This window comes from Passer montanus, unplaced genomic scaffold (assembly GCF_014805655.1).
Source record: "Passer montanus isolate IOZ18808 unplaced genomic scaffold, ASM1480565v1 scaffold26, whole genome shotgun sequence".
NCBI lineage: Eukaryota > Metazoa > Chordata > Aves > Passeriformes > Passeridae > Passer > Passer montanus.
In genome coordinates this window covers 9,332,593-9,345,475 of record NW_024367261.1, presented here as the reverse complement: position 1 = coordinate 9,345,475, position 12,883 = coordinate 9,332,593, and the positions used below count along the sequence as shown (strand labels likewise).

Below are 12,883 nucleotides of genomic sequence, written 5' to 3'. Positions count from 1 at the left end.
CACACTCCATTACGGATATTGTCAAAAAGCAACCTTATAATGTGTGCACTTACATTAGTAAAAAAAAAAAATCATAAAAGTAAATTACATTTACTTTCTATAATATGTAACTGATAAGAATTCCTGTCAGTTATTCTTAAACAGAGGTAATGCTAAACCATCACTACATGTCTGGGTTCTTCTCTGTCAAATCTAAATAAATAAAATTATGTCTGCCTTCTCTCTCCAAAGCTGTATCCAATGAATTTTTTACAAATGAGAACAACAGCTACAACTAAAGCCTTTCAAGCCTCAGCAAAACTGAATTATTAAATCTGTCTGCCTATATCCTATTACAGCCTACGTATGAATACTTGATTTTATTTTGTATAATTGACAACAGTTGTCAGGAAAGGAAGGTTTTAACGGCAATCAAATTAAGATCAACTGGTATAAGTGTCAGAGTGAAGAGCTTGTGTCAAGTGTTGATAAATTAATTGATGGGTCAGTGGAAACAGGGCATGTGGAACTGCAGTGCCATAAACAGCTTTATATTTTCTGGCAATATTACCAGCCTCCCTGTTTTAAGTGAAAAATATTTAAAGAGATGGGTTACTAGAATGTACTCAGCAAAAGAAAAACAGACTTTGACCTTGCACACTTAACACCAGATCATTTACAAACAATTTAATTTTTAAATCATTTATATTACTTCAGTGACTATGTACATGAAAATTTTAAACTGATGATAAGGTGAATAGCAGCACCAAGATGACATATTGGAGTACAGAGTTTCATTTACTATCTTATTGAGCAGCTTTCAATTATGATGGCTTCTAAGAAGGAACAAAACCACAAGACACCTGAAACATCCTGAACCTTTAAGCTACATTGTCATTCCAGAGAATGCACATTTATGAAAGACTGATTAAATTAGTTTAAAAGCATTAATTTCTCTTAAGACCAGGGAAGAACTGTGTGTACTTGAGATATTTGATCTGAATTAAGAAACCGATGAAGCAATTGATTAATTGGAATTTAAGCCATCAGTCACTGGATCCATGAACAGTTTCATTTACATTCTAAACAATCAGCTGATGGTCTTATAGGATACCATGTATTAATACACAGTCAATATGATACCCCTAAACTCATCACAGCTCCTTATTGACAAGAACTCAGATGTTTTTTAATCCAAGCTTGATCACATTGCATCTTTTTTGAATTGCAGTATTGATTCAGTACGCTTTAGGAATTTTTATCTCTATTAAAACATTATGGAATTTTCAGATATAGCAAACAATGTTCCAAGTTTAAAAAGTCTACGTTCATATTCACATTCTCAAATTTTAGCTTACCGATTTATATTATTTTGAGATATACAGAAGGATACTCAAAAACCATTATTTTTTCCATTTAATAGGATTTGATGCACCACTTTGCTCCATTATTCTTCTGATGCTTACTAGCAATCTCTTTTTGCAGAAACCCAGTGATACAGAAAAAAGATGGTGTGCATTATTTACATCTTCAGAGTAATGGCAAAATAAAACAGTCTGCCATAGACAATGTTTAGAACACTGAAAAAATTCTCACGTTTCACATAAATTATGAATACCAGCTAAACAGCTCCATGATTTGAGAGCTCTGGAAGCACAGCAGAACTCATTGTCCCCATCAACATCCCTAATGCACTTATGTATTTCTAAAGACCAGTAACACAAAAAAATACATATACATCTCAAAGAAGAGTGCTTGTAGAAGACTTAAGGAGCATTTCCTCTTTTGATGAAAGCAGAGCTCAGAGAGGAGGTTGAGAAAAGCATATGGCCAAATATACCAGTATCCACTGAGAACATGTTTTGCTTCCAAGATTTTAGCAGCAGCAATAATAATCAACTTGAAGGACAGTCAAACTAAATTAGGGGGAGTAATAATAAAAGCCTTGGTATCTCATAAAGCTTAAACACAGAAAAGTACAAGTCAAAGAAGTGGACAAAGTCATCAGGGTACAATAGGCACATGAAAAACAAGAGGATAAATGTTGCAGTTTGTTGGGGGGGGGGGGGGCACCCTGGGGTGTCCCCGGAGAGCCCCCTAGGCTGTGAGTTGGCTGGCAGCAGCAGCAGGCAAGGAGACTCCACACGGCTTCTGAGGGTGCTGATTAGATGGGGGTTTACTGGGGATCCCATCCCCGGCAGCAGCGTGGTTACTGACGGGGAAGGGGAAAGGGAAAGGGCCTAGGGGAGGGAAGGGCCAAGAGAGGAGGGGAAGGGCTAAGAGGGGAGAAAGGCTAAGAGGGCAACTGGTGTCGCTCACATGGTTTAAGAGGGAGAAAGAAAATGGGCGGGCTAAGAGGGGAGAAAGGCTAAGAGGGCAACTGGTGTCGCTCACATGGTTTAAGAGGGAGAAAGAAAATGGGCGTTAATGCATGGGCGAGTGCTTAAAGGGCTTCAGCCTTTGGCATTAAGCTCATAGGAGAATTTTGGGATTGGCCTTTTCAGCGTGACTGGCCCAAGGATGTCTAACCTTTTACAACTGGCTTTTCGGACCACCACAGCCCCCAGTTTAGGCTGAGGCATCGACTTTGCTCCCCTACTCAGGGCTTTCACCTTCCAACTGGTTTAACCCAGAAGACCCCTGGTTTTAGGTCATTAAAAGAAAAACAAAAAGAAAAAAAAGAAATTTGGCTTCAGCTACTACCTATGCTGAGGGAGCATTCACCACAAAAACTGTCAAAATACTTTCCTAGACACCATTTTAGGTTATCAGTCACCCTCAGAACCTACTGAGGGCAGCATAAACCCCACAGATAAATTTTTAGTTCAAGTTTAGCAGGGAAAAGCAAATTTTCCTTTACTGTTTGGTAACTGGGAAGAAACAACAGACCCAGCTATGAAGATTTAACACTAGACCTTACAGATACTTTACAGACAACATGTTATAAACTTCTACACAAGGAATTCTTGAACCCTACTTTTGCAAGAGTTATTTTGGTTTACCTATTTTCAAAGCCTTTGACAACATATCAACAAGTCTATCAGCTGTTAATATAATAATATCATATATTTTTTTGCCTGACTTGCCCTGCCTCTGAGATCTGCTTTGATGATTCTCACTTCAGTTTCTCTGCATTGTTTCCCAAAAAGGGGGAATTGTTTGGAATTTTGGGATGTTCAGGCTGCTACTCAAGCCAAGCCACCAAATCCCCTGAAATTTCTGGGAAAATACACTATCACTGGCAAATAGGAAAAGGCTAATTTATGCCTAACACAATACACAGTCTCCTTACACATCCATTTTCTCAACGCTTACTAGTTTCTTTTTAAATACAGAGAAAAATTAAAATATTTCTTTGCTAATGCTTATTTTGCTGCAAATCTAATGAAACACATGTATTGTACTAATCAGACAAGTGTGCAGAGAAAATAAAATAATTAGCAAGTTGTATATATGATCATGTCTTCTAATAATATTTTGCTGGGTAATTTTACAGTTCTAATAGAGAGAGTAGAATATTGGGAGCCTAATGCCAGCTGATACCACCTCCTTCCACCACATAACATTCATACTATCTGACTGCATCTTAAACAAGTAGCTGATCATGTCAAATCACTAGTACTCAGTGGCTTAAAGAAGATACCAAAACATTTCAAACCTGAGTTAAATCAAATGCTAAAAACAGAATAGGAACTGAAATAGAGAAACAGATTAAAGTAGTTCGGACAGATTGTTGGCAGCTACTCATGCCCTGAAGATAAACTTTTATCTGGCCGTATGTGCAAAACTTAACTCTAGTCATTTATCATTCTCTATAGCAATAGATTTTCAAAGCATTTTAGTTTCCAGACAGGTAGGTTTTACACCACTTGTTTTCTAAACATAATAGAAAATTCCAGAATGTGTGACAAATGCAACTCCTTCAGCCTTATTATTCTGCAGCAGCAGGTTTTATGAAGAAATAAAAAGTGACATCAGCTGCACAACAGAATTCCAAACTGACATTTTCTCCTCTGGTTTGATTTTTAAATATCTGAATTTCCAGACCAGGCTGGGGCCCAGACAATCAAGTTATTTGTAGAACACTTACTCCTAACTGTGCAGAATAAATAGACAGTGCTAGCATCACCTTTATTATATTCTTCCTTGCAGTGAGTTTGGAGTTTCATTCTTTGACATAAATGTTCTACTAATATTTGCTTTTTAATACCTACAAAACTAGATATTTTAAACAAGTAAAACGTATTTGGTGGCACAATGTTCACTTTTTGTATAGAAATGCCTAAGAACTCATCATTTTCAAAAAATGTCTTTAATGAGCAGACTTTGTTTCAGATGGTAGATGCTGGTGTATGCCTTTACTGGTTAACTCAACAGAAAATCAACTTGCATGAGTGATTATTTAAGTCTGTACTTGCATTGCAGAGTTTATGCCAGTTAAATGGTTAGCATTTAAAATAAAAATCACATCTGAGAGTTATATTACTACAGAAATGAATTGCTACAAAGCCTCAAAATAAAAATTATTTTCCTGTTTTATTCCCACATTTTACTTATACCATTGTTGTTAAAGTAATTACAAGTAAAGAATCCTGAAAATTCTTAACTATAAATTTTAATGCAAGGGAGATGACTGACTTTGCTACAATTCTAAAAAGTATAAACATGTTTGCAACTAGTAATTTATGCCTGAGTAAATATACAATCTTAAAATAATTTCATAAGTGGAATTCAAAACACTGATCTGTGCAATGGGAAATGTCCAGGGGGACCTTGACAGGCCGGGGAAATGGGCTGAGCAGCAAGCACCAGAACAATGTAACACTGGCCTGAAAAATACTGCATGTAGCAACTGTGCAACTTGTATTATCTTGGAAAGAATTAAATGTTCTTCACAAAGGATTGTTAAGACTGTTTAATTGATTTTCCATTTCCCTACTGCTTGCATTGCACAGATGTAGTGGAGGACAGTGTTTTGCAATGTCCACACCACTAAGTTATTATCTACTGGATTTAAGGACAAAAAGTACCAAAACTGGTTTATGATAAAAACGTTTTTATGAGAGTATGCTTGAGAGCAGTGGAACTGATCAGCCACTGGGAGTTGCTCTCTCCAGAGTAGTACCTCTACAGTCAAAAAACCCCCTAAAAAACAAACCAAAACAACAACCTATTTTGTCAATTTAGTAGCTGTTGAGAAATCTAGAGCAGCTGAGACATTAAAATAAATTTGTGACTTTATTTTTCCAGACATCTACATATACATCTTTTTTATGAACTTTTACAAGTTTGTTAAAAAAGAAATATTTTAATACAGTACTCTCTCTTGGAAAAAAAAAATTAATACTTTTCCAGAAATATTGGCTGTTACTCTACATGAAATCAAGTGTCTACCAAAAATTTTAACTCTATGCAGAAGACATGTGCTAGGTTCAAATACTATGGTCAGGAAAGATGAAGCAGACCAGGAAAACCACTTCCTGTTCACCCTTTGGATAGTTCAGTTTCACCAAAAAAGGCTAAAGAGAAAATCCAGCTTTTCTTTTCATACCATCACAAAGCACTGTCTGTGACAAAGAGGACCTTGGGAACAATCAGACGGGTTTGACTAAGATTAAGCAATTCTTCCCCCTGTAAAAAGCAACTAAGGAAAGCCAGCATCCTGCCAGCACTGTGAGTAGTCTGTCATAGTAGTTAGCAGTAATACAGAAAAAATCTTTTGCAGTCCTAGTGTCTATGGAGCATATCACAAAACCTAAAGCTTTTTTCCCCTTTGGCTATTCCAGCTACAGACATAGAGAATTAGTTCCTTTAGCTGTAATTCCAGGTACAATGCCATTCTTCCATGCCGTCTTTCTCCCACAAACTTTTGACTTGTGGCCGATTTCAACCTAGTATGACAGCACAATGATCTCAAAATTAGGAAGTTGCCTGAGTTTTTGTGAAACAAGAGAGGATGAAAGAACCATATGAATAAAAGAAAAGCCAAGCTGCTAACTCCAACAGTTATCTGTTTCAGGACCTAGCAAAAATTGATAATTAAAATCAACATTTGCTTAGCTCAGAACTAGCCACTGCATTTGCTAGCTTTTCACCATGAATAATAAGAATCTGGAATTATTAGAGGCATGTACATAAAAAGCTTGTCTGGAAAAAAAATAAGCTTCATTCATTCTTTTTTGACACTTTGTAGTCACCCTATAAAGTTTGCATTCCTCTCAGAATTTCACATTTGAAAGCAGAAAGAGTACAAATATTCCAGAAACACTGAATCTTACAGTCATATGCACCAGATTTTCAGACAGGACAAGACCCATGCTCAGAGCATGTGTTACCATAGGAATACCTGACCATGATCAGAAGCCAGTCACTGCACCAAGGCACAGCCAATGTGGAGTGCAAGGATTGTAGCTCTGAGAAGGAAAGAGTTTATCTTTGAAGTTTTTCTTGTGTTTTACATACACAGTATCTTTGATACTCCCATAATGAGGTTATTAACACATGCTTCAGTTGGCAGCTTCTGTGGACAATTATAAAGTTATACGATAATCTCTGGAATGCCCTGTCTAGCCTTTGATTTTTGATTGAGACGGCATATAGACAAATGAAATGCAGAGAAGGGGCTGAACAAATTAAAAATTATCCTGAAAGTCTTGTTAAGGGCCACTTAAGATCTAGTTTAATTTCACCAAGGGAGTTTTGTGTTGGTGTAACAGAGATCTTGTCTAAATTTGGATAACAGCTTTATACTAAGGTAGTCGGTTGATTTTGGCATGCTGCCTGCTTATACGGAAAATGAAAACAACATTTAAACCATCTTTTGCAGCCAGCTCAGCATGAACATTTCCTTTCATTTGGTGGAAGGCTGATAAATGGGACAAATCATCCAAGTCGCTTGTCACTTCTGCCATATATAATGAATAAAATCAAGATTCAGTCACAGATAATCCCCTCCTATCTTTTCAAATACATAGAACTCCGACACATAACTCCATAAGCTTCTCATGCCTAATTTCTTACAATTATTTTTATTTATTTTTGAAGTCAATGAAAATATTTTGGAAACTTCTGTTATACAGGGAGCCAGACAGCAGCAAAGAATTCACATTTGAGCAATGATTTCCACCTTCTCCATCCCCCTAGAAAGTAATCCTAACTGAAAATACAAACAGCCATCTAGCTGCCTCCATCCATGAAAGAGAGGAAGATGAATGTTACAGACTGTCACATGAATACAAAAGAAAGTCCCACCAATATGAGCCTTTAGACTATAACTTCTGTAAAGTCTGATTAATAAACACAGGAAACTTAGAAATTAGATACAGGCACACAATTGACATCAAGTTATTATATCAGATCTTTGAAGAGATCATTCTACTGAAAAGACAATGCATTTGATAAAGAAAGGCAAAAATACATCTAATAAGAAATTAGTTTTATCAAGATAAGCTTGATACTCCAGAATGCAGCTTCTGCTATGCAGTGTTACAAATATCCTAGAAAACTACAAAAATGCACTGGGGTGGTAAGTTTCTCTATGCACTTTGTAAGCTGCCTATTTATAACTCAAATTGCTTCTTTTTTTGAGTGATGATGTAGGATACTGCAGTGCTACAGACTACATTAATATGTAATGTAAATATTGAAGCTGGAAAATTGGACTTTACCCCAAAAGAAGCTTAGAGGGAGGTTTGGATTTTGAGATTAGTTCAAACTCTAAAGAGTTCATTACTCTTTAGAGATTTATAGTAAGAAACTATAGTTAAACTGCTTTATTACACAGAAGATAAAATTACATAGAGAACATAAAACCATACAAAAACTATTTCACAAAGTACTTACAAGTTTCAACTATAAATTAAAGCATAAATCAGTCAAAACTGCAACATCAGGAAGAAACAATTACAGATGTAAGTGTTCACTCGTTAGTCAAAAAACAATTACTGCCATATGCTTGAAGTTTAGGAAATTATTTTTGCGTGGTTTTGCTTTCTTTTTTTTTTGTTTTTGAAATGCAGCACCAATAAAACTAGTTAACCTGTTGCTTCTGTTGACTAGTTAACAGAAAATTAGGCTTTTTAATAGATTGGGGTTCTAAAAGGGAATAAAAAGAAATTCCCTGTATACTGAACCAGAGGGTGGTTAACAAAAATGGAGCTTATATAAGACCACTAGAAGACTTTGTCACTCCAGGCCAGTTACAGATGCCCACTGCATTGAATCAGCATTAACAAGACATAGTAACTATACAGAAATTTATTCTTTTAGCAAATATATAGCTCTACTGGAGTTCCGTAGGCTATCAGAAGTATTTTTGTTTTCTCTTTCAAATGATCTCTACAAATTTAGGCTTTTATCTGAAATATATGATAGAACTCCAGTGAAATACTATGTGCCACTAATACAGGGATTACCAATATCACAGCTATTAGCTTTGTGAAATTTAGTGCTCGCTGACAAATACCAGACAGTTCTTTAGGATCTGAAGAGAAATGGTAATATAAAGGAGGAAAACTCATTTGAGTTATACACAGGGGCATCCAGTAGTAATTTCTAAACTTTACAAAACAGCTATAATTTATAGGGTTCCTACAAAGGAGATATTTGTTTTTCAAAGATTAAGAGTATTTACCTATCACCATGTGAAGAGAAATGGAGCTAAGAAGCAGCACTTTCTCTCATGCAAGAAAATTTGTGGATTTTTAGCTTTTTTTGACTGACCAAAAAGGCAGTATTATTTTGAAGTAAAAGAACGCAAAAAGGTTATTTCAGGAGTTGAAATAAATTTTCTGAAAATAGTTATTTTAAACACACATTAGTAGGTTCAGATTTGAGTTCTTTCAAATTTAATAAAAGAAACACAATCACATGACATTTAAATGTATGTTGCAAGACAATGTCTAGTTGCAAATCATGTCAAAATGTGAAAATAGTGTTAAATCATACTGATCAAATGCAGTCTTATAATTTTGCTAAATATTTTAGCAATTTTAGTATTTAAACCTTTTGTTAAAACAGCCCATAAAACTATTCACTTAGAAAAACATATCTATTGAAGTCTCATGTTCACAGTAAGATTACTTTTGGTTTACAGTGCAAGCATAATGTGTTTCACATATGGACTCTCTCCCATTATTATGATGAAGGTAGAGCTCCATCAATCTATTTAACCATTTCAAATTGGCCATAAAGTACAATCTAAAATTCTACCACAACTACAAACTTATCATGTAACCAATGTGAATTGTGAAAACGTACCTGTTTTTTCTGAGGTTCTCAGAAACACCATGTCAGATGGGATTCGTTGATTCTGAGAGAAGAAGAAAGAAAAAAGGTATATTTTTTGTAAGTATGAAAAAAAGTGAATTCCAATCAAAAGTCCAGTAAGATCTATCACCAAAAGGTCACACTTGGATTGAAACTCAATTAAAAGAGGATTTCTCACAGTACTTTACATTCAGCATTTGCAATTCAGAAATCAATATTTTCGAAAAATTATACCATAAGCAAACAACAGCTAATCCTTTCAGATGTTCTTTATAAGTGAATCATAAATACCTGAAGAACAGATTAACATTTTCTTGACTGAAAACAGTACTTCAAGTATATAAATAGGTAATCAATACATCTTAAAACAGTTTCATTGAGCAAAACTCTGACTTCAGTTAAGAAAAAAAAGGTAAATTTAAAATATCTATGTTGGCACTCAAGTTGCAAATGTTAGGTATACCAAGCATTCTTCTCTCTTCCAATACACATAGACACATACAGGGGAAATAGAAAATAAGGGAACAGCATTTTCCTATTCCACATATGTAAAATGAACAGAATTTCTTCCTCACTAAGACACAGAATCACATGCACAGTCAGATATACCTGTTCTATCATTTCCCTTTCCAGCACAGAACTGCCTGTATCAAGTTTTCAATTATCTGTTGATCACAGAAAGGCCAATCTAAGCTTTCACAGGTTAAACAAAATGAACAATACCAGCCTCCCACATACATGGTATCTGCTACATGACCACCCAAATCCTCAGCTCTCTTGTTCCCAAGGCATCTACCAGCACCAGTTACACATAGCCAACAAAGGGCTTAGGAATAAAACACCAGAGAAAGCAAAAATAACCAACATATCAAAATTTGCAAGACACAGGACTGGAAAGTGAAAAAAAAAAAGGTTTTCCATTAATCCAAAGAAACCTTCCCAAAATCAGCATGCCACCACAACAGTGCCATTTGAAATAGTGTGATCTGAAGAGATCTGCCAGAGTCAACTGCCAGACTATGTGTTATATGGGCTTAGCTTCCAAAATATCATGATGTAAGCTCTCTGAATCTCTGGGACACCAGTACTTCTCACCATTGCCTGTAACATACTGTCAGCAACACCAGTTTATAAATGGGACTGGAAGCAACTGTGACTGTATTCCCTATGGGAAGTTCAGTCAAGAGGGGCCATAAAGGGCTACAGAGAGGGCTCCCATCATAAGCAAAGATGAAGCTTGAAAAATGAGGAAGTTGGGAAACACTAAAACATAGATGCATGTTTTAGTTTACCTGAAAATTCTACATAGGTAGCAAAAATCCCTCTGCATAACTTAAAATTATGCATTTTCATGCATTAATATTTCCTGATTTGCAGCATTTCCCAATGTAACTCTTTATGTTTTTACAAATTAAGTTACTTGCTTGTATGCCAAGAATATTCACCTTGAAGAGGCTGTTCATCTGTAACTAGTACAGCATTTCTTTAATAATAAACAAATCTTATAAGGCAAGATTTATAAGATCTAATAATTAAGGATGTAGTGAAATTTATTATCCACCATGAGCTCAGATTCAAGTAGGAATATCTCATTCAAATTTGGAAAAAAAATGGAGAAAAAAATATTATCCTTAAACTATATTATTCTGCACCTATTAGAAGGAAAAAAGAGAAAAAGGAAAAGGGAACTTCAAAATTAAATAATTCTGTCCTTAAATGACAATAACGATTAAACAGATATCCAGTCTTCATATAGATTAGCTATACATTTTTACAGCTTCCTTGACAGCTCTGACATAAATCCATTACACGAGTTTCAGGTTACTGACTTCATGCCTACAAACTTCCAATTACTTGTAAACAAGTTAAAACACTTCACCAAAATCCAAAAATTTTGCAAAAATAACTGTCAAATGATCTAATACTGAATTCAATAGAAGTTCTGGTAATACAAAGGAGGTACCCACAAGTTACTACCAATTTCCACAGAGGACACATTTCAGTTCACATTGAGTGAATGAAACATTAGCCTGGCACAGAGCATCCAAGATTCAGATACTTTATGCCTGGCAAAATTGGGCAGAATCATAGCATATCTGAAGTTGGAAGGGACCTATAAGGATCACAGAGTCCAATTCCCTGCTGCTTTAAGGACTATCTATAACTAAATCATTTGACTAAAGTAATATCCAGCTTTAACGACTATCTATAAGTAAATCATTTGACTAAGAGCAACATCGAACTGAAACAGGTTTGGTGCCATGGGCACTTCTCTGGGAATCCTGTTCCAGTGACTGTCCAGCCTCTCAGTGACAAGCCTTTTCCCAGAACTTTCCCTAACACAGCTTCATTCATAGAATCATAGAATGGTGTGGGTTGGAAGGGACCTTAACTATCATCTTGTTCCAATCCTCTGCCATGGGCAGGAACACCTTTTTTCACTAGACCAGGTTGGTCAAAGCCCCATCCAGCCTGCCCTTTAACTCTTCTAGAGACAGGGAATACACAGCTTCTCTGGGCCATCTGTTCCACTGTTTCACCACCCTCACAGTAAAGAATTTCTGGCTACTATCTAATCTGCATCTACCCTTTTCCAATTTAAAGCCATTACTCCTTGTACTGTCACTGCATAACATTGTGATTCCATTTCCTTGTGTCCTGACGCTGATCACCAGAGGGTGATCAGCCATTCCTCCCTATCTGCCCCCCAATAAGAAAGTTATAGACTGTGATCAAATTAGTCATGTGAATATTTTCTCATTTTAATACAAAAAATAAATATTGATTTTTCCTCCTTTTGTGTTCTCTCTTGCTCATTTTTCTTTCCTGTAAAATAATGAAACCTTTTCTGCATTAATGTATCTGAATGTATCCTACCATGTAGGGAAGGCTAGAGACTGACTTGTCTTTAAAGTATTTTAAATTGTCATCTTGTTTTATTATCAGGTTTTTCATAATTTGGAAGTGGGTGGAAAGACACTATAGGAGTACTACGTACCAAAAACATTGTCACTATTATTGCTGACTCTGGAGAGCAAAGGTAGCTCTGCAGATACATACCTAGCCACTATAAAAGTGTGACTACATAGAAACAGATGGCAAGTATGCTACAAAAATCTTTAACATCTCATTATGGAGAAAATTAAATTCTGTTGTACATTGTCACAGTCAAACAGCAGCAGTATATCAATCACGTTAGCCATCTCATGTCATATTTATCAAAGTAGAACAAGTTAAAATGACAATAGATACAACTTCAAGCATCCAGAAACCCATGAAAAAACTACATAATCTGAATTACCATTGAGATCATACCAGAAATGCTAATTAACATATCCTGAAATTTGAATATATAAGTAATGAAAATTACTTGAATACATTGTTTTTCTTAAATCTGGGCAGAATTAGAGATCCAGAGAAGGGGGGCTTCCATTTATCTCAGTGTTTACAGACTTCCAGATTCAGTCCTAGAGATCTAGCTACAGCCAGCCAATGGTCAATACAAGGCAAGTGCTTCCCCAGCTCCAGGGTTTCCATAAGTAACTATGCCATCCAGGAATACCAGCCAGACTGGTAAACAAGAAACCCATAAAGACATCTATACTTTCCTGCATCACAGGCTACAATATTCACTTAA

At 35.8% G+C, this 12,883-nt stretch overlaps 1 protein-coding gene across 2 annotated transcripts in view; it reads right to left on the bottom strand.

Moving 5' to 3' along the window:
• ATP9B (ATPase phospholipid transporting 9B (putative)) overlaps positions 1-12,883 on the bottom strand; it is a 154,481-nt gene that overhangs the window by 98,293 nt on the left and 43,305 nt on the right. For both annotated transcript variants that reach the window (XM_039712256.1, XM_039712257.1), the window contains exon 7: positions 9,238-9,289. In XM_039712256.1, coding sequence (XP_039568190.1) covers positions 9,238-9,289 — 52 coding nt within the window. The remainder of the gene's footprint in view (positions 1-9,237; positions 9,290-12,883) is intronic.